Below are 23,876 nucleotides of genomic sequence, written 5' to 3'. Positions count from 1 at the left end.
GAAGCAAGTCAAGCAGCAGGTCGCGACACTAGCGACCAAGTTCGCCAAACATGCGCGCGAGCCAGGTAGCCGAACACAGAGGCTCGGAAGCAGCTAACTGCATTGTCGCACGCGTCATTTCACTGCAATGTTTCAGGGCAAATAAGTGTCACCGCGATAAAAAAAATAGCTGGTTTCGAGGCGAATCATTTGCAAAAGGCAGCGGAATATACTTACCTTAGGAGCTACTAAAATTTTGAAAAAAGTAGTATAGGTACAGCCGATGCTCATTGAAATTATGTGAAATAAACAATCATGAAGGTAATACACTATACTAAAATATACTATACTATACATAAAGGTACTACACATGAAGATAATGTACTACACTATACTAATTTGACAAATAATTATCAAGCCGCATCCCACGAGAGACCTAAACCGAAGAAAGAAATGATATTATATACTGGGTGTCAAAATGACACCCTCCGGCATTCAAGGTAAATTTGAATTTTTGAGACGAAAAAAATTAGGGGGGTATCCATTTTACTGTCGTTTTCTTAAGATCTAAAAATGAATAAAAGTCACGAAAGATTTTTTTCTAAAACACTCTCTAAGGGCCAGCTCCGTAAAAAATGTACGCGTAGGGTGTCAAAATGACACCCTTCGGCATTCTAGTGTTAAATGTTTGTTTTAGTGCGAAAGTGAATTTTAACGTCTTACTCTCATTTAAGAATAGTTCATTGCATTTTCACCATTCACTAGCGCTGCTTAACATATTAATGGCTGTTTTCCATGCAATATTGTAATACAGTGGAACTTGGTTAGTACGTTCCTCCTTAGTACGTTTTCCTCCTTAGTACGACGATTTCTCTCGGTCCCGGTACCAACAGAACAAAATACAGGTAAAAGTATTTGGTTAGTACGTTTGAAAAAATTGCGCTTTCCTGGTTAGTACGCTCAATTGCTAGCCGTGACGCAACCCGCAATTCGTTCCCCAGTATTTTCTTAAGGGTCGTAAAGCTCCGAATTCATGATTTAATTTACTATAACTAGCTATTAAAATTCTTGCATTCATTCCACATATCTTTCTTCGACCGTGATTTATCCAAATGCATTTCTCAATTGTTATGACGCGATGAATTATAAAATATGGCCATTTATCAGGAATGTCTGACTATGCAAAACTGCAGCCAATGAGAAGCCCCAATTTTCCCCACCCCGAGCTCCTCACCTTCTGTTGCCTCTGGAGTGCCCACTGCGCACAAATTTCACGAGTGGGCAATTATTGCTATTACACGAGTTATCATGATGAAGAAATGAGTCTTATCCAATTCCCACTTTATCTAAAGCAATACTGCACGACGTCAATGCTACGTAGTACGTGCGTATTTGACTACTGCTGCGGGAGCAGACGATGCTCTGGATCTCCACGCGAAGCTTAGCTTAAAAATACTCGATCTCGGCACGAAAGCAGACGACATTAAACAAATTTTAAAAGTAAATTTCAACTGTATAATATAAAATCTTCTTGTAATTACGTCGTAATCTAATAATCTTGCGTGTTATTATTCGATATATCGATCGCTATAACAATCGATATGGCTTTATTCCAGAAGCGCGAATGTGTACGGCTGTTGCCGTAATTTAAGGTTAATATAATTTTGACCAATTTTTATGTTTAAAAACAACCCGTTGACATACTCAGGGTTGTTTTTATATTCTCCGAGTATGCTGTGACAAAAAAGAAGTGACTTAGCTATACTTGTCCTCTTTCTATAAATACATATAGGATAAATCACGGGAGAAAGACGCCGTTTTCATGTAACTGTCTTCGGGAAATCTATGAAACATTGTGATTTTTAATCACATGGTATTGTTTTTCATTTTAGCGCCCATTTTCTTAATTTTAAAGGTGAAAAGAGTTCAGGAAGGCGATCCTACGAGAACTACCGATAGTAATTGTAATTATGACGACTTTTCCACAGATTGCAATTACCCCGGCTGCTATTTATTACTTTCCTCGTTAGCACGTTTTCCTGGTTAGTACGTTCATTTTTTGTGGTCCCTTCAGAAACGTACTAAACAGGTTCCACTGTAATAATAATAATTATAATAATTTATTTCACCGATTGGCAAGAGTACAATTGCATGGCTACGTCATAAAAAAGCTAATAATAATATAAAATTAAAATACAATGATAAAATGTCATCAAGATTTACAATTTACATAGAAACAATAAAAATAATTTTTCTAAATACATAAGAATTGATGAAATAAATTAATACAATACAATAGTATGGACAAAATAAGTTGTCACAACTAGCATCATGGATGAATTGGATGGATGAGGCAGATACATACTTTGTGGAGATCCGTTATGAGATATGAAGTGAAACACTTTGCACTTTCCATATGTGGAAAGTGCAAAGTGTTTCACTTCATATATAGCATCATGGAGATCATCATATTTACAAATTATCTTCCATATATTCGGAAATGCTGTGATAGCACTTTTTAGAGAGAAGAAGTTTCAGCTTGTTCTTAAATACATAAATTGAGGTGCAATCTTTTATTTTGTCAGGGATTTTGTTAAATATAGCAGAGGCTGAATGCCTGGGACCCTTTAAACAGAGGGAGCTGGAGTACTGTTTGTGGTGTATATTATTACTTGATCTTGTGTGGTGATGGTGGAAGGTGGTATTAGAAGGAAATTTATGAAGGTTTTCTTTAACAAAATTGGCACATGTCAGGATATAATCTTTGTTGGATGTGATTAATGTAGTGCCATCAGCGTATAACATAGGAGCTGTTCTAAGGTAGTTGGGGAGATCATTTACATAAATTATAAATAAAAAGGGACCAAGAACGGACCCCTGGGTTACACTGCACTCAACCGTTGCTTTTTTAGATAATTTTCTATTACACAGTGTTTGTTGTTGTCTATTTAATAGAAAGCAAAATAGGGTATTCAGTGTTGTGCCCATAACTCCATAGAGTTCTAACTACCTTAGCAAGATGTCATTTTGTATCATGTCGAAAGCTTTACTCAGGTCACACTGTACCGTTGCAGTATATTCATTTGCTTCAAAACCTTGCATGATTTTAGCACATATACTTTCCACAGAATGAATGGTAGCCTTACCATGTCTGAAACCAAATTGACTAGGCATTAGAAAACTATTATATTCGAAATAGGCCATCAGTTGATTTTTCAGTATCGTTTCAATTATTTTGGACATGACACGTACTATGGACACTGGTCTATAGTTGCCCAGATCTGTTTTAGTGCCTTTTTTATAGATGGGTGCTATTTTTGATAGTTTTAGTATGTGTGGAAATTTGCCTTGAGAGAGACAGCTGTTTATGAGAAATGTCAAAGGTATTGCAATTATATCAATTATTTGCTTTATGAGATTATTAGAGAATCCAAAGCTGTCCCTACTGGTTGAGGATTTGAATCTTTTGGCTAAATTGATAATTTCTTGTGGTTCAACAAGTTTCCAGTGAGAGAGTTGGGATATGTTACTGGCATCTATAGATTGCAAAAATATTGAAGGTGATAATAGTAGTAATAATATTTATTTGCCCAAAGGACACATTATATCATGATACAACCATAACACAAGTATATTGGGCACGTCAAAATTAACAAATTCACATTAAAAAAATGTTACATTTCACATTGAAGATACTCTTTTATACTATAAAAACACTTCTCTAGTAAGTAAACTGAGACACTCTTTTTAAAAACATTAATACTTTCTATACTTTTAATTAGGGATGAGTCGATTCCATTTTTTTTCGATTCCGATTCCAATTTCGATTTCTTCAAATCGATTCTCGATTCCGATTCCATCGATTCTTGTTCATTCTAACTGGTGGGATTTTGATTTATCTGTAGCATTGCTGTCATTAAAATTTAAGAATTGAATGGAATAAAATAACTAGGGATGGACGGATCCAGGATTTTTGGAGCGAGATCTTTCGAATCGGATATTTTCGAATCCAAATGCATTTTCAAATTCCTACCATTAAACAAAGTCATTATTCGTTTATTGTGGGTACATACAATCAATGGATTGCTTCTTTGATTTTCATTCACATTCTAATATTTTTATAAATTAAAAATTATTTTATGGGCTTTCAAGTTGTTTTTTAAAAACATCTTCACATACTCAGGGCCTAAACTGTTACGCTTGGGTTTGGAAATGAAAATAGGAAAAATCTTAGGATGAACCACTGACCAGTGGCGTAGCGAGAGGAATATAAATATAAAAAACACAATTACTTTCCTTCATAAAAGGAAACAAAATATTTAAAAATAATGAATTTACAAAAATGAATCTTTGAAAAATGAAGTTTTTCTATTATGAAGGGTGTTAAAATTAGTTTGAAACTGTGTTTTTATATTTCGGGGGGTGAGGTCCGGACCATCCCCATGGCTACGCCACTGGGAAGGAGCACGGAGAGGTGGAGAGGAAGGAGCCCGCTCCCTCCGTATTTCAAACAACAAGGCTACAAATGAGGGAGTCGGACGAAGAAATCAGATCTTGCTTCAGTGACGTCGTTGCCTTCAAAGCGAAGCCGGGCGCGCTACGTGATATATGTAGTTGGCGTTTCCAATCCGTCTCTAATTGTTTGAGGGGTTAATGCTACGCTTGTTTCTTTGAAAATTATGCTGTTTGGACAATCAGTAAAGTGTAATTGTAGAATTGTAGATAGAAAACTGAGTGGCAATCAATTAGAGCTGAAAAATAAACAGAAATATCGTCAGGAATGCGTCTCGTTTGGTCTAATTCTTTTTTAAATCCCGTGCATAGCATCTAATTGTCGAAGCTATCAAGATATCTTCGGGCCCAAAAAGTCACTCTCCTAGCATTTGTCGTCTAGAAACAGAGAATTGAAGCAGGTAGGCCAAAAAAGGTCAGTTGGTGAGGCGAGTTAGGGATGAAACACGCTTCAATTGTTTTCATGTGATTTGATATTTTCCTTAGAAGACAATGATTTTTGGTCCGTGTGATTTCGGATACAAAAAAAACAACAGAGGCACGGCTGGTGGACGGCCGAGGGTGGTTTTCTGAAATCTACGGCGTAGTTACTTTTGACGTGGTTATTATCCTACGGCGCTGAAATTCCTCCGATGATTGTTCAATCTCTTGGGAAGAGTCACACTATGTGCCAGTCGTATTTTGCCTTTTTTATTTTCCGGCTGAAAATCCTGGCCACGGCTGAAGTTCTACTCACAACCTCTGCGAGAGCTTTCAAACAAAACGGTTCATGAGTAGGACAAGAATCGCATGCGACGACGCATTCGAAGAGAGAATCGGAACTCTTTCCACCATTATGGGGCGTTGCATTCACTGAATCTATTATTTAAAATTTCGGATCCAGATCAGATGTCTTCCGCGACTTTGGATCAGATGTATCCGATGAAGGGCAATATCCACGGATATTTGGATCCGAGGTATCTGATCCGACCATCCCTAAAAATAACAATAGCCGCGGTGGCTACATTCTCGTTTGGCCGCGGTGGCTAAACAAGAATGTAGCGTTCATTGCATCCATACACACTAGAGCAGCCTGGCGGGTGCGCGGTGGTGGGCGAACGCAACCTGTCGAGTCCGCCCGGAGGCCGCGGCGGCTTATGCCAAGCAAGTATCAACTTCCTCAAGGGTTGCATTGATGAAACTGGGCTATACAAACGCGAATGTGTCTAATTTTTTTATTATTGACGCAGACGCGTGTTAGTCTAAAAAAGTTACGTATATAAAAAAACCCGCTCTCAGCGCGTATTTATAAGAAACTTTTTTCACAGGAAAACTCGCTCTCTGCACGTTTTTATTATCATCAGACTTCAAATATCATTCGAAAATAAAAAATATAAATTTCGATCTATTATACTTTAAAATTGGTGGTCGAGATGAATTCTCCGAATGTGATTCATAATCGCAATACTTTGATTTGCCGTGACCAGCGGCTAATAAAAGAACGGAAAACGCATGCAATGCTTCCCGATCCCGAGGTTTCCAATTTTTTTTTCTCTTAGAGTTGCTCATGATCACGCGCCATTTCAGGGTTCGTCGGTTTGTCGCTCTTGCCGACATTTTCATGTTTCCGAGGCCGCTTAGGTATGTTAATCGCAGCACCCGCGTGCCGGGCGTATCCTCCGCGTGGGCAAGGCTGACACCGCGGCCGCTTAGATGTGTGGCAGCCTTTGTGCCCCAAACTCAATGTCTATGCTCAAAACATTTATCTTCCTGGAATCGATGGAATCAGAATCGACTTTAGGCGATCGATTCTCGATTCCGATTCCGTGCCCGAGAATCGGTGGAATCGAGAATCGACATTTGGAATCGACTCATCCCTACTTTTAATATATACAGGTAAGTTAATATACAATTTAGTACACATGAACTCAGGCCCCCTTGATACCAGAGCTAGGTTTGATTGTTTGACGTGAATGTCATTACATCTCCTGGTTTCGTAGGAATGTATGCTATTATTCTTGATAAAACTACCCTTATACCTTTATACATATATGACACTCTGATATATATATACACATGGTACAGTGAGTAATTTAAGGCTTTTAAAAAAAGGACGACAATGAGCTCGACACTTTAGTTTGGACATACTTCTCACTAATTTCTTTTGAATAGTAAACACATGATGTAGTAGGGAGGAAGATCCCCATATTACAATTCCATATGAAATTCTAGAGTAGAATAATCCATAGTAGAGGGTTTTCAAAACATATTGGCTTACACTATGCTTTAGTACAGATATAAGATAGAACACTGTATTCAGTTTTTTACATAGGTGCTCTATATGTGCATCCCACTTCATATTTCTATCCACATAAATTCCAAGAAACTTCACACACTCCATATCATTAAGATAATTATTTTTGCATTGCAGTAGATCATTGTCCTTTGGGCTGTGCCCAGCAGAAAACAATATCACTTGGGTTTTATCATCATTTAGCCTTAATTCATTGACATCACACCAAGTTTGCATGCATTTTATTATATATTGACTGGAATCAATTAGTGCGGTTATATTTTTTCTTTTTGATAAGATGGTTACATCATCCGCATATAATACACACTTATTATCTTGGGTTACAATTTTTTTGGGTAGGTCATTGATGAATATTAGAAAGAGAAGAGGACCCAACACTGACCCCTGTGGTACACCCTTTTTGACTTCTAACATGGAGGAGAAATAGACTGTCCCATCTTTCCTGTACGCTACTTTCTGTTTTCTTCCATAAAGATATGTCTTCAGCCAATTTAGAGGAATGCCCCTAATACCTATTGATTCACATTTTTTTAGCAATATGTCATGATCCACAGCATCAAAGGCTCGGCTCATGTCAAAAAATATCCCCATTACCTTATTTTTACTATTTATTTCCTGTGTAATATTATCAATTGCATTAAATAGAGCCAGTTCTGTAGATTTTCCTTGATGATGATATTGATGGAGTGATATTATGTTATGCTTATCAAGATAGTCAATGAGCCTTTTACAGAATACATACTCAAATAATTTACCAAATTGTGGCACTATAGATACTGGCCTGTAGTTTTGCAGATTATTTCTATTGTCTTTGTTCTTATATACCGGGACCACCTTAGATACCTTCAAGGAATCAGGATATACACCTTCTGACAAGGACTGGTTTACTAATGAGAGTAAAGGTCTTCGTATGAGGGACTCACAGTCTTTAATTACTTTTCCCGTTATTCCCTCAATGTCAGCAGACTTTTTCTTTCCTATCTTGGCTATATAGAGACACAACTCTCTTTCTGAGCAAGGCTTAAGATACAATGAGCTACTTATTTTATGTTTTTCTAGAGTAGCTCCACTTTGGGTGGAAATCGCCCTCTTAGGAAGGTGCAAAAATGAGTGGTTTAGTGCATTGGAGATTTCAATGGGATTTGTAGTAATTTTCCCTTGTTCATTTGTAACTTGATATGGCAGAACTGTAGGGTTGGCATTGGTATTGCTTTTTATGATGTCCCAGGCTAATTTAGAATAATTAGAGGCATTCCTAAACCTTTGGTCATTATACTCCCTTTTTGCTTTTTTAATGAATATCTTATATTCTTTCCTTAGTTGAGAGTACTGCTGTCGCAACCCATCATCGTTTGAGTACCGTATTTGCAGAAATGTTTGTTTTAGTAATCTGGATAAGTTTTGAACTTCTTTTGTAACCCATTTTTTTCTGTTGTCCCTCCTGTGTTCCACAGACTGCAGTGGAAAAGCTAAATTGAAGTAGTACTTAAATCTACAAAGATATTCATCAAAGTTAACATTCAGAGGTCTTCTACCATATATGTCTTTCCAATCTTCTTGATTCAACAATACACAAAAATAATTCATATAATGCTCATTAAAGAACCTACATTGATTTAGGGTTTTTGATTGAGGATGCTCCTCATGTATATGAAAGATGGATACAATAGCTGAATGATCAGATATTGCCGGGTCAAATACTGAAGTACATATTAACATTTGATTCATTGTAATCAGAGAAAACGTTATCCAGTAGTGTATCTGTGCCGTTTGTTATCCTTGTTGGAGTATTTACTAGTGGTTTCATATGATAGGACTGTAACATTTGCAAAAATCGTCTTTTGTCATGTCCGTCCTTTAAAAGATTGCATTTGAAGTCTCCAGCCAATATAACATTTGGTCTTGACAATTGACCCATCAAGGTGTACAACAGATTATCTAAAATTTCTAAGAAACTATTAAAGCAACTAACAGGGGATCTATGTACAGATAATACAATAAAATCATTACTTGCTACAGTGTACATCACAGCTGCACATTCAAATATAAGTTCAGAATTTAGATTATGCACCAAATGCGACATATTACAAAAAACTAACGTACTTTTTACAAAAATAACAACACCACCATTACGATGATCTTTCCGACAATAAAAGTCACCGATCACATAGCCTGGTATTGATATAATTATATCTTTCATCCAATGTTCACTTAAACATACAAATTCTGGTTTCTCTGCCTCTGCTAGTGCTTCAAGCTCTGCTATTTTGTTACTCAGGCACTGAATGTTTAAAACCAGTAATTTAAACCCTGAGTGTGTCTTTTGCTGATTGGAGTCATAGAAAGCTAGTCAGGAATACTTACCCTTAGGTTCACCTTTCATGTCAGTCGACTGTTGTCTAGGTCTTGTAAATTTGTTGATGATCACGCCGGAAGGCCAGTGAAGCGGATTAATCACCTGTTTAAAATCACTGTAGTCTACGCCGATTTTGAATGCACCATGTACACTTTTACCTTCTATTTTTTCACAAGAATCACACGTGACGTCAAACTTATTTTTTACATATTTTACCACGTCATCTTCAGTGGAATCACTGGCTAAGCGGCCCACATATACATACGATATCATTTTCGCAGCTCGGAGACCTGCACCGTTGTTTTCCGTCGCACCTTTTCCGATACCAAAGAAGTTTTGTTTCTTTCTTATGTATTGGACTCAGGTGAAGCCGTCGTCATCTATTTCTCCTCTTGATTCATGATTTAGGCACACTATTCCGCTGCTGGTTTGATCAACGTGTGTCGTTTTTTCCTTTTTTGCCGATGGTTTTGAGTCAGAAACAATGTTTGCTCCAAACTCAGCCTCTTTTCCATCTTTTTGACGATGTTTAACCTGCTTAGCTACGTCATGTGAGGCCTCAGTTTCCTGATTTGCCACATCAGCAAAATTTAATTTTTCCACACGAGTTTCATTCCCCGAATGAAACTTAGAGTTATCCTTTAAATTGTTAATCTCTTCTTTTAATAATTCGATGTCGCATGCCATCTTGCTAAGTTGGTTTCCTTCAATAATGCGACATGAAAGACATTTCCAGAATAATCCGGGAACTTCCTCCAGAGCTCTCAAAGCAATTTCTTTCAGGCCCGTACACTTAAAATGATAAAATTGCTTGCAATTTTCACAAGGAAGGGCTCTTTCACACTCCTTTAAATGGTTTTTACAAGCGTAACATTCAATGTTTACTTGACTGGCCGCCATCTTGTATGTTAATCGATAAAGTGATGATATTCGATAAAGAATAATTGATGGTGGTAGATTTTTTTCTAGCCCTCTTAACGGCTTCAATGAAGAAATCATTGATTGATTGATTGATTGATTTATTAAGTCACCGTAAGCATGTGCATTATGCATGGCTTTGTCAAGGATGTTACATGTATTACACAATATGAATGGAAAAACAATGCTCAAATAACAAAACAATATAAAAAAATATAAATACATACAGTTTACAAAATTTTTTTTGTGAACACATTTCAATTACACACTTAAATTTTTTTACATTAAAAAGTCATCCACACTATAGAATAATTTCCTTAAAAGTAGTTTTTTCATGGCACACTTAAATTTAAAGGAACTTTTGATATTTTTTACATAGCTTGGCAATTTATTATACACAAGTATTCCCTGATGGTCTATGCCTTTAATTGTTTTATTTACTCGGTGCTGACTTACATGGATTTCATTTTGGCTTCTTGTATTATGACTATGAATGTCACAATTTTTAATAAACATGTCTTGGTTTTTTTTAATAAGAGAGACTGTTTCAAGAATATATATACAAGGGAGTGGTAAGATTTCCAGTTTTTCAAAAATAGGTTTGCTGGGAGCTCTATTATTGGAATTAGTTATTATGCGAATAATCTTTTTTTGCATTTTAAATAATTTTGGTAGGAAGATAGAGGCGCCCCAAAATGGAATACCATAATTAAGAAGTGACTGCACATAGCGAAAATATATCGTTCTCAATACCTGAATACAAGTGATTTCCTTGAGTACACGGAATGCATAACAGATTTGTGCCATTTTTTGAGTTAATTTATTGATGTGTTCTTCCCATGAAAGATTAGAGTCAATCCAGATACCTAAAAACTTTGTTACCCTAAGTTCTTTTATAGGGTAACTGTTAATTATTGGATTAAAATTTATTATCTTCTTCTTAAGATTGAAATTTAAATAATGGGTTTTACTAACATTTAAAGATAGCTTATTATCGGTGAGCCAGTTCATCAAATTGTGTGTAGTTTCTGTTACCTCGTTCATTAGCTGAATGGGATTGTGGTTTTTAAAAATTAAGTTAGTATCATCAGCGAATAGTATTGCATTGGAGAGTGGTACATTAGCAGGTAGATCATTTATGAAGACTAAAAATAGTAGTGGTCCAAGAATGGAGCCCTGCGGAACTCCACAATTAACAGAAGTTGTACTTGATACAGATGAATTCATTTCCATATATTGTGACCTATTTGTTAAATATGATATGAACCAGTCCTTTGCATTGCCTCTTATGCCATATGTTTCTAATTTTTTAAAAAGAATCCCATGATTAACTGTATCAAAAGCTTTTTTTAAATCAATGAAAAGCCCTGCAACATGAATATTACTATCTAAGGCATTCCATATATTCCTTGTAAATGAAAAAATGGCATCATTAATGGACTTATTCCTTCTGAAGCCAAATTGATGATTGTCAATGACAGAGGATTTATCAAAAAAAGAAATCAATCTCAGATACATGACCTTCTCCAAAATTTTGGAGAAACCTGAAAATAATGAAATTGGTCTATAATTCTCGATGTTATCCTTCTCTCCTTTTTTAAACAGAGCTTTAATTTTTGCAACTTTAAATTTGGAGGGGAATTGACCAGCACTTAGCGAAAGATTACAAATCTCAGTCAGTGGTTTAGCAATAAAGGTGGCACAACTTTTTATAACAGCATCGGGTATACCATCAGGGCCACATGAATATTTATTTTTTAACTGATTGATTATCCTCAATACTTCATTTTCAGTAACAGGTTCTAAATATATAGAGGAGGAATTTGTGACCATTTTAGAAGTAACTACGTTAGTGGGTGACTGTTTGGGAGTTAGATTGACACCTACTTGGGCAAAGTAATCATTGAAAATGTCCAAGATTTTTTGTACACTTGTTATTGTTGTGCCATTATAACATATTTTAGATATTGTATTGCTGTTTATTTTATTTTTTCCTGTTTCCTGTTTCACTATTTTCCAAATAGTCTTAGATTTATTAGATGATGTTGTTATTAATGAGCTGATATGTAGTTTTTTTGCTAAGGTAATGGTAGTTCTCAAAATTTTACAGTAATTTTTGTAGTATTTTATTAACTCTGGATCTTTAGAATTAATGCATTGCTTATACAATACTCTTTTTCTATCACAAGAAATAATTATTCCTCTTGTTATCCAAGGACTATTTTCAGGTTTACTTTTATTATGCTTGGCAATTTTTTAAAGGGGGAATGCTAAATCATGGTGATAAGTAATGGTATTGATAAAGCTGTTAACTTTAGTATCAAGATCAGTAGAGTAATTAATATCATCCCAAGTTTCTTTAGACAATAATGTATTGAAATATTGTAGACTATAAGGATCATATGTTCTTTTATAAATAATTTCTGCATTTAACTTTTTATTTTTTCCATCGTCATATGATAGAGATAAGAGAATTGCTTTGTGATCAGAAAGCCCTGTACAAGTAACTTCAGAGGTATTTTCATAAAAGTCATTCCCAATAATAAATTGATCAAGACATGAGTTGATCCTTGTTGCATCTTTAATCGTTTCTTTCATATCATGAGAGCACAGAATAGCAAGTAAATCACGTTTGATGTTGGAATTCTTCAAGAAATCTATATTGAAATCACCACATATTAAAATTGGTTTCTTTTTGTTTTTAAGTAAGCTAATAAGAGTATCTAATTTATTTAAGAATACATCTTCAAGGCTGTTTGGAGATCTATAGAAACAAACTATAAAAATACTACCGTTGGGAAGATAGATTTCAACTACAGAATGCTCAAAGTTTTTTTCCTCATTTAGAAATGAAGTAAAAGATAGTGTTTTGGCTTTAATATTATTTCTGACAAGAATAGCTGTACCTCCATTTTTGCAATTTGTTCTGCAATAAAGACTAACTAGATTATAATTTGCTAGATAAAAATGCTCACTTTCTGACTTAGTTAACCAATGTTCAGTTAAGCATAGCACATCAATATTGGTTTCTAATGTGGATAAAATTGTTTCCAATTCAAGGACCTTATTTCTAACACATTGAATATTTTGATGAAGTACATTGAGCTTCTTGTTTAGTCAAATAGACAGAGGGTTCGATTCAGGTCTAGTGCCAACATATGCAGAGTAGGAGTTTGGAGTAGTTTTTACTTTTGTCAAAACCTTAATTATTTCATTGGAAAGAAAACGTTTTCCCTGCTTGTTTAAATGTAAACCATGAGTTGTATGGAGCCTACGATCAAGTTTACCAATATTAAGGATCCATACATTTTTAAAACTTTGGCAAATTTTAGAGATGAATGCATTTACCTTTTCTATTTCTATATTTACACAAGAAGTTGTCGGTAAGTGGTACCGATATGGTAAGTGGCAGACAATTACATTTGTGTGTGACAACTCAGGAAGCAATTTCTTCAAGGTTTCAATTACACAGCTGGATTTGTTATGATAGACATCAATTGTTCCCCCTACTAGAACCATGAAATCACTTCCAGTAAATTTTTCACTAATATTCTGACACCCATTAACCACATCTTTAAAGTCAGCTCCTGGTTTCACCGTACCATCAAAACACAAATTTTGGTCTCCAATAATGTCATTTAGCATACCCGCTATACCTCGACCGTGACTGTCGGAGTAAATAGATACCTTCCTTTTTGTCGCGGGCCTCTTCTTTGTCCCAGAAGCTCTTGGTTTGAGTTTCTCGTGATGTGCAGCCGGAAGAAAAAATCTCTCTTCAGAGTGTTCAGCAGTACTTTGAAAATCAGTTCCAAATTCGTCACTGAGGAGCTGGAATTTATTTTGAAGAGAAATACTTTTCTCATCTGACGATTGTTTGCCGTTATTTTTTGTCGCCGCTTTAGTTTTCACGGTAGTCCATGCAGGCTTTGTAGTTGAAACATTTGAGCGCGCACTGTATGCACCTGGTATAGATTCACTAATGATACACTCGAGCTCATTTAGCCTTTGAGTTAAATTCGCATTTTCTTTCACTAATTCACTGTTAATTGACTTTATCACATGCAATTCATTTCTCAATGTCTTGAGATCAATTTCCGAGACGATGGACGCGCACTCAGGATTTTGCTCGTCAATGTGGCTTTGTTTACACCTTTCACTGCAGAACCAAACTTCGGGAAATGTAGCATTTGGATCCAATTCTGTACATTTGTGGTGATACCAATCGCCACAGAGACTACAAATTATACCAGTTGTAACATTCGTTCGACATTTTCCACACTTAATATTAGTCAAGGTATTATTTTTACGGGAGCTACTTCGTAAACTGTACGTTACCGGCGCCATCTTGAATGAAAAAATAAAATAAAAAAAAAATTAAACTCATTAGGGTCTATCTCCAGCTCTGTGTATTTATGCAGTTGATTGCATTCTTTCTTTATCACTTGCCAAGCCGCTTTACATATATTGTTTGCATTTTTGATTAAATTTTCATTATTTTCTCTTTTATTGCATTATCCGCATTCTATACGTTTTTTTTGTATTGGTAATACTTAGATTTTGCGTCTACTGTCTTTTTATTTGTATATTCCTTGAGCAGTATCAAAAGTTGTTTCCTCATATCCAGTAAAGCCTTTTTCCTTTTGTGAGCTTTGACTATTCTGCACTTTTCAGGAAAGCAGTGATTATAAATAACAAATATTTCATTTAGAAACATTTGAATATCAATAGTATCAATATCGATAAATTCAAATATGTCCTCCCAATCGACATCTGCCAATATTTTCCTGAAATCCAAAATACCTTCCTCAGTCATTGGCCTAGATTTTATTAATTTATTTGGTACTGCATTAAAAAATCTGTATATTTGATTTTAACCCAAAGTAGCTTGTGATCTGAGATTAATGGATCATCAATTCCTACTTCGTAGTCGCTTGCTTTTATGTTTGTTATAATGTTATCTTGACATGAGCTTCCTCTATTTGGAGAACGATGCAAAATGCAAATTAATGCGAAATAAATTGTATGACTTAAGCAAAGCCTCCAACAATTTAGCATCTTTAACTTTTTTGGTGACATCAAGATTTATATCACCGCAAATTATAATAGATTTAATCATCTTGTCGATTTGCTCACATAGGGTTTCCAGTAAGTGAAGAAAAATTTCCATGTCTCCGGAGGGTGATCTGTATGCACACACAATTACCAAATTGCAACCCTGTAGGGCTACAGCTGTAAATTCGCTGTGTTTGTCTGCACTACTCACTCTTAAACGTAGTTTTTTACAAAAAATATGTTCCTCAACATAGATAGCACAACCACCATTTTTATAGCAGGTTCTACAATACATGTTTACCTTATTAAAGCCGGTGATGTGATAAGTGTCACCTTCTTCCTCATCCATCCAGTGTTCTGTAAGACACAGGATATTATATTTGTTGTAATGTAGGTAGTGTTCCAGTTCACTTATTTTGTTCCGTAAACACTGAACATTAAACACTTTCCATCCTAGTTACATTGACTTCGGTTTTCTGATACCACGTTGACCTCTCATAACGATTTTCTCCGTTTATTTTTCTTTTGCTGTAGAGGGTGCACTTTCGGACACTTCGCCTTCATTTATGACGCAACTCAACTCATTACTCACGAAATTGGATATTATTTCCTTCTGCTGTACACTTTCTAAGCACACTGTGGTAGGGACGACTTCACTGTTTCTGTCAGCTAAGTCTTCTTTCACTTTTTTAAACCTGAACTTGGACGCCTGGCCATGTTCCTTTCTGGTAAAGCTCCGAGAGTAGAGTGAATGGAGCTCCCACGTTGAAGGAGCGATGTGTTTTCGTACTTATTACTAACTGGTCCTTCAGGTATTAGAATGGAAATAAAATCACATGGATATTGCTTACTATGAGGGAGGACAGGCCTGGATGTGTCTCAGTATGCTGTGTGCAAAATTTCTCAACTATATATTAGGATACTATTAATCATAATAAGAATGCTAATTTGATCAGCCATAGTTTAATATTATTGTGATTTACACATGAGCAAGGCAACTGTCTAGGTCCAACTGGGGATTCATGCTCTAATATAATTGAGAACATAATATTTTCCCCTTCTTGTTGACTCCTGTAGCTAAAAAATTTGTTTTTGTGAAGTCAATGAATGTTATGGATTCAGCTCCAAAATGTTTTGATGAAATATCTCCTGTGGCTCACATTTGAGCTAATGGTGAGTTGTGGTGTCACACTAGTAGTTATTTCTATTTTTCTCATGAAGAAATTTCCTTTTAGTGCCTCATTAATGTTGATTCTTGTGATTTGCCTGTAGAATATTGATATGGAAGTATGGAGCTATGTATTAGTTCCAGTAATATGCTCGTGTGCTTTTTTTTGCTGTAATCCCAGTTATCCACTATTACACTCTTCTACCGACTTCCTCTTTCGGTAGACTGCCATAAAGTATTCAATAGCAAGTCTCACCAGATGCCTTAGTTCTTACCAAGTAGCTTCTCATTTTTTAAAATGCTTATGTCTTTACTAACCTTTGTAATTCCTCATCCTGTGATCTTTCTTCCATATGCTGACACTATTCTACATATGTACTTGATTCGTAATGCTGAAGTCCTTTTTACTCTATACTGTTAATTCTTGTAGTTTGGCTTGAAATCTTTGCTAACACAAGTAGGTTACAGACCGAGTGAAACAATGTGAGCTGCATGAATGGTCTAACGCATGTTTTTGAGGCGAGAGGATTTCATGATTATGATGACAAAAACATGCCCAGTCAGAGAGCAGTAGTTGCTGCGAGTAATGGGAGCTAGACTGAGACAATGGAGTGAGCAAAGGGAAGGGGAGGGATGGTGGAGTAGAATCAGTCTGCTGCTCACCTGCCCTTTCATTGCAGCTAGATTTTGGAGAACAAGGGAGCCGAGGAACAAACACGTCAGATTTTGCAATTTAGTGACAAGGCAAAGATGGGTGAGCTATGTGATTTATGCAGTTTGGGTTCTTATGTCCATCTCATCTTGTTTGAGTGTGCTCATGCAATGCTTGTTTCTTTGGAGATAATGCTGCTCAGACAGTGTAGAATATTGGTCTTGCCATGTTCTAATCTGTGTGCCTATCAATTAGAGTAATACAAAAAATTGTAATCCACCCTCGTTAAAATTAAATGCTAAGGCCGCTAAATGAGTATGTTACGCATGGGGAAATGCAAATGATACTGTTGCTCATAGGGCACACAAAGAGGATGTTTTTGTTGAGAAATTTTTTTATAGTGCTTTTTGAGTGCGGTCAAACATAAAAACTTGTGATGCAAGGATAAATTAAATTAATGGTATCATGCTTAACACACTTAAATTATGTCAGAAACTCATTGTATTTGGACTCACTCTCTTTTTTATCTGGTGATTATTACTAATATTGAAATCCTATGGAGGCAAAGCACTAGCTGAGGAAAGTTATTGTTTGTCACCCTGAAGAACATTAGGGGACTCATGCTAGCAGCCTGACTCTAAAATTGGGGCACATGAAGGCAGGTGGCATGAGAAGAGTTCTACTGGTGAGAAGGCAAGGGGGAGAGTTTGAAAGAATGGGAAGAAACCATTTCCCATTGTTCTCGGGTAGCTTGAAACTGTGGGAACCATAAACATGGAAGTAAGGAAACAGTTTATAAGAACTTACATTTTGAGTGTGCTTCTTTGTGGGAGTGAGGCATGGACAGTGACAGCATTGGAGAGATCAAGGGTAGAGGTCTTGGAAATGTGGTGCTACAGAAAAATGATGAGGATCAAATGGATCAACTGAGTTCTTAATGAGGAAGTCCTGAGAAGGGTAGGAGAGGAGAGGAGCCTCGTGTAAACCTTAGTAAGAAGACATGATGGCTAGGGTGGGCCGAAAAAAGGTTTTTTTTCTCCTGATCAAATTTGCCCTCTGCGGGAAAGTTGCGAAATGATATAAGGATCTCGCACACAAAATGTTTTAAAAATTGGATCATATTAACCACTGCCGCCCAAGCTCTAAAGTTTAAAAATTTGCGAAAAATCAGGCTGATTTCAGAAATTCAGCCAAGGCTGAGAAAGAACAGAACCTGATCACCAAGCATTTCACTAAGTAGCTCTCCGCTTGTTTCATGAAGAAACTACCCAGTACTCACCACGAGGAAGTGGCTACCATCGAGTTCCACCCGTGTCCCCCCAGCCGACCTTTCAAAGGACACGATTGTGTAAGCACATCCATTTGACAAAATGATATTGTGATTTTTTTTTTTCGAATTTCGGCTGAATTTCTCTGTCTCCTATGAACAATAATTCCCATTCATGCCTGCATTCTGTATTGCACACGGATTTTGATGCCAACGTTAAAAGCCATCCTTTCCATTTGTACCATCCTTTCAACTGGTTGTATGTGGCCGGGAAAATAAGGTACTTCTAATACAGCACTTTCAGTAACAAGGTCTTCCAAGTCTTTGTCATCCCAGCTGCCAATGGTGGTCGATTTACCTCAATTGCTTGCCATTCAACCAAGTCGATATAATTTTGAACATCGAAGTTTAGCTTTGGAATTTTGAAATTCCTCAATTCCTCCCGCTGAGTTTCTCTTGATTTCAATGTCTTTGTGATGGCCATTGCACGAATTTTTCTGCGTTCCTCGGCTAACATTGCAAGCAGAATATTCTCTGGGTGAGTAAAATTACATTTCCCAGAATTATAGAGTAGAAGCGTAATTTGATGTCTCTATCCATATATTTCATAAGAAGAATCATGTTCATAATATGCTTCGGGCCTTCCGTGCAATGTGGTCTGAATTTTATTGAAAACTGCATTGGAGCGTAAACTTCTGTAACAAATTTTGCCAAGGTCATCAGTTCTTTTGACGATGTTCAACAGAAGTTCATTGCAATGAAGCAGACAAACCAATGCAAAGGTCTTCTTAGGGCCATTTCCATTCTCCTGATTACTCCGGCATGTCTTCCGGTGTTAACCGTAGTTCCATCACACCCAATTGCTTGTAGTCCATCGATAATGATCATTTCCTCCGCTAGAAAATTCATGATGGAATCTTAGAGGCCAATAGATTTGCTGACATATGGCGTGACGTGCACTAAGTAGTGTGAACGAGGCTCTTAAACGAGAGTTACATGCTCCTCCACTATTGTTTTTCGCTTTGATTGACTATAAACGAAAGCAGAGTCTTTCCTCTCGTCGAAGTAAAGCGCTTGCAGTTGAACAGTTCCCACATTCCTCCAAAGAGACGTGCGCATTCTTTCCCTTTCCCTTCTAACTTTGTTCTCGTCAAAAACAAGTAAATCGACTCCTTGAGTTACCAACCCGATATCTACGAGGTGCGCAGATGTAAGTGCTGCAGAGGCACGGTTTGATATGCAAAATCGTTGTCAGGCTGAGGCAAATCTTGAAAATTTCAAATTATTTACACTGACCTTTTTTCCTTGAAATCCCCTCCTTCACTGGCATCAGATAACTCATCCTTCAATGTCATTTCATCACCTGAGTCTTCCAAACAGAAGTGTTATGATAAAATAGAGTGGAGCATTCGGGTGTTCCTTTCTTTCTTCTAACCTGCAAAGCCTCCTCTTCCTATTATTGGTCTCCTGCACATCGATGGCGCCTATAATCATTTTCCTGCCTCCTCTCTGTCCATAGGGGTTTCCCATTCTAAACTAGGCTTTTTTGAAGGAATATCACAAACACAATCAGTCCCAATAAAGCAATTTACATGCTGCAACATCAAAAAGCTGATGTGCGTAACGAAGAAAGTCTTGTTTCAGATTAATGAAAGCATTTTTGTTGACAGATCGAAGAATATTGCGATTGTTTCCATGATATTGAATGATCCGTCTAACAATTTGCCTATATCCAACAACTGGGATAGAGGATCTATGCCAAATGTCGTCAATGGCATAAGCCACTGTCTCTGCGATTCCCGGCAGGGAAAAATGGTATTTTAACTTTCTTCTTCAATGTACCGAGAGTATAAAAACATTTTCATCATCTCATCATAAGTGGGCAAATCATTACCCCTGAACTTTTGGGGGCAATAAATATCACGCACTCCATATCTGGTATGTTTTTTCTCTATTTTCACCATTGCGTAAATCCTCACGTAATTCTTTGGAAGGTTGGTTAGGGGACACGGGTGGAACTCAATGGTAACCACTTCCTCGTGGTGAGTACTTGGTAGTTTCTTCACGAAACAAGCGGAGAGCTACTTAGTGAAATGCTTGGTGATCAGGTTCTGTTCTTTCTCAGCCTTGGATGAATTTCTTGTTGAAAATAGCTCCACAGGTACGTTATTCATCATTATAATTGATGTTAATTTGAAATAACTTACCCTATTATTACTTTTTGTTGGATTATTTACTAGCATGTGATGACGTATTTGCTAAAAACTTAAATTCAATCGAAATAAATATTACTTTACCCGCGATGTAGCCCCCAAATGGAATTTTAGAAACGTAGACAAAAATGAATTGTGTCGTGCGGGTGGTCTATACTCTAATTTTGTTGTTAATTCATAGACAGTGTTTGAACCATAGATTTTGAAAAATAAACTTCAAATTTCATTTTTATAATCTACAAACAAGTATCCAATCTTTAGTGTTATCCATTATCCCATATTTTCATGAAATTCGTCTTCATAGCCGTTTGATCCTGAAATCAGCCTGATTTTTCGCAAATTTTTAAACTTTAGAGCTCGGGCGGCAGTGGTTAATATGATCCGATTTTTAAAAAATTTTGTGTGCGAGATCCTTATATCATTTCGCAACTTTCGCGCACAGGGCAAATTTGATCAGGAAAAAAAAAACTTTTTTGGCCCACCCTAATGATGGCCTCATGGAGACAAGGGGCAAGTAAAGGGCAACAATGGAAAAGGGAGACCTAAAAACAAAGTATGTGTTTGGAAAAGAAGTATGTATTTGAAAGGCAATTACTATGTAGGTGTCCGATCTTAGGGTTGTTGACCAATTGATGAGCTTGATGATTATCTTGAAACTTCTACTTGATGCCAGTGAACACTTTTTGGGCTTAGGATCTCCAAGCTCTTTCCCATCCAACTCCCCATTTAACTTCCACTTATAATTTTTATGGGGCAACTATTTCCTTGCTTCACATCCTTAACACGTTTTGGACTGCAGACATATTTAAATTCAATCTCTTCTGGTGGAGCCGGTTATTTAAATGAGCCGTAATATAAACAACATTGATACATGATACCTGGTTTAGCATGTTTATTTTTTATCATATTTTAATAAAATTTGAAGCAATTTACTCACTGGAGAATTTAGTTCTTTGGTATTTCATGGTGTTTGGTGAAACATGGCTATTTTTGCAGCGGAACCTTGCAGAATGCGCAGATATGCCGTGTTTCCTTCATAAGTGTTGGGTTTTTGTAATCAAGAAGAATGAGATCCCAAGGGGAGTTCTTCGAAGGATACAACGCACTGGAGCTGGCACCCAGTGATGCAACTGATGTGCCTGTGCACCCGGGGAGGGGAGTGGAATGGGAAGGAGGAAGGGTGGAGGCGCCGCCGCTGCGATGGGAGCCCGTCGACGCCTCCGGGGTTGGGATAAGGATGGAAGAGTACGATTGGGTAAACCCTCGCCTCTATGAGAGCGACCAGGACCCACTTCTAGCGCAACCATGCTTTATTGTGCCAACGATTTTGAAAGATTTTACTTTGAATAAGTAAAATCCAAAGATCAAATTGTTGGATGGTTTTCGTAGTCAATGAGGAAAGCAATGAAGTTCTTCCAATGAGGTTTTATTGCAGGAGTGATTGCATGAAACAACTGTCTTGAACTTCTTTTTCCTGGCTGGCACCCTTCAGCTGTACATATCCTTGGTCTCAAAGTTTCCCTTGACACATGGAATGAGAAGAAAGAGGGGGAGGGATCCTTCCCATGGGATGAGGGGTCTATACAGGGAGAAGGGTTTCCTTTTCCAAATTTGTCTTGATGATCTGTAAAAAAAATTATGAAGAAATAAAATACAACCTAGGAAGGATACTGCTGTTTTCCACATTATAAGGTGGAAGTAAAAATATAATAGATAAATAACTCGCCTCAAAAGATGTCCTTGCTCATCAAAACAAATATATATAATAAGAAAAAACAGAAAATAATGAAAAAATATTTTTGTTTGTAGCTATGCCCACACGGGAGACACCCTGACTGTCCGTCTCTCAAACGCTGCCGCAGGTGGCTGGTGCTTGGGGTGGAATATGCCACAAGAGGGAATCATGGCGTAGCCCTTATGTCCTCAGTCACTCGCTAGCAACTGCCATGATGTAGGTGTTACATCGTGAGCACGGGACATGTTAATGTCAGAATTGGAAAGTCATGAATATGTATAAAATTTTTCAGTAGTGGTTGTAGTAGCAAGTATTCTACTGAGAGGATTCTATTTGGCCAAGCCATGTATGAAATTCCACCATGTACTACATTGAAAAGCTTTTTTTGACCTTGAAAGAGTGGACAACTGTCCTCTCACAATTGAGATCTTTCGTATGATTTTCCTTTTACAATTGTCTTTTTTATGAACTCTTTTCCTTGGCAGTCGTGTTGAAATCTTGTGTTTTGGTGTAATGCATGCTCTGCAGTGGTTGAGGTGGGGAAATATTTCTTCTTGGTCACCCTTTTGTTTTCTTTGAGCTGATGTTCAAAGTAACACAATAATTGAGCAATATAGAAGTGACACCTTAGCAATTCTTCATCTCATTGTGTGGATGTTTGGAGCATTGGTCTACCTCCTTTCATTGTAGATTTTTAATTGTTATGGTCCCATTCTCATGGAAACATTGATCAACTTGGTGACTCTTATCAAGTGGTAAGCCTGAGAATGATGGTCACGCATCAGGAAACATCTGAGATTTAGATTGAAACACAAAAAAAATGTTGAACAGTAAAGAGTTTTTGTCACTAAAGTCACTTTAATTTACCGTTGTCTAATCATTTTTTCTCTAGAATGGAGAACTAGTGGAGACTATTGAATATTCTATTCATGCACTTTCTCAATTTGAATGTTGCCTCTGATGCAGCGGTGGGCTGTGAAGGAGATTTGCAGCCCCAGGACTTGTGCAAAGGGGCCGTTGCAAAGAGCAAGAAAACGAGCGAGAAGAGGGTGAAGGCAGAGGATGGGAGTGGCATCGTAAGGGAGGAGGACGCTGTCGTCGAAGCCAAGGAAGAAGTTGACGAAGATGTGGCCGGAAGGCTTGCGATTGCCGCTGCAGGGGGTGCCGGGGTCTGGGACCAGGGGTCTGCCACTGTGGCAGATTACCTCTCACGCCTCCCGGCATCCACTCTACCTCTCAGCCTCCACCACTTCCTGAAATACTCGGCCGAGCAGCGCAAGGATGTAGGCCCCACAGTCTCAGCGGTGGTCCCTGGTGTTGTGGGGTGTGGCTCGCAAATTGGATCTCCACAGATTCAGCAACAGCAGCAGCAGGTGACTCCAAAGAAGAAGAAGAAGAAGAAAAGTAGTGCTGCAAGCAAGGACAGAAGGTAAAAGACTGCAAACATTTTTTTTTAAATCTTTTCCCAGCCAGCAAGTTATGTCTATTTTGAAGATGCATAATAGCCTCTTGGAATAATTAAGTTGAGCCTCTATTTATTTTCATTATTTCTTCCTTCACTTGCTGGTATTCTATTACAGTAGACTCATTGTTCTCTAAAAACCGGAGGTTCATTATGACGAAGTTCGTGAGAACGTTTCTTTTAGGAATCATTGCCGAAAAAAATTCCAAAATTTCTTGTCCCTTCAATCCCCCTGTGCATATAGTCACGCTATGAAATAGGATCAGTGA

General features: G+C 37.2%; 1 protein-coding gene across 5 annotated transcripts in view; it reads left to right on the top strand.

The window, feature by feature from the left end:
- LOC124156628 (zinc finger protein 784-like) overlaps positions 1-23,876 on the top strand; it is a 116,858-nt gene that overhangs the window by 4,064 nt on the left and 88,918 nt on the right. For all 5 annotated transcript variants that reach the window (XM_046531286.1, XM_046531282.1, XM_046531284.1 and 2 more), the window contains one exon: positions 23,112-23,574. In XM_046531286.1, coding sequence (XP_046387242.1) covers positions 23,112-23,574 — 463 coding nt within the window. The remainder of the gene's footprint in view (positions 1-23,111; positions 23,575-23,876) is intronic.

Source organism: Ischnura elegans, chromosome 3 (assembly GCF_921293095.1).
Source record: "Ischnura elegans chromosome 3, ioIscEleg1.1, whole genome shotgun sequence".
Taxonomy (NCBI): Eukaryota; Metazoa; Arthropoda; class Insecta; order Odonata; family Coenagrionidae; genus Ischnura; species Ischnura elegans.
This window is presented reverse-complemented; position numbering and strand designations above follow the sequence as displayed.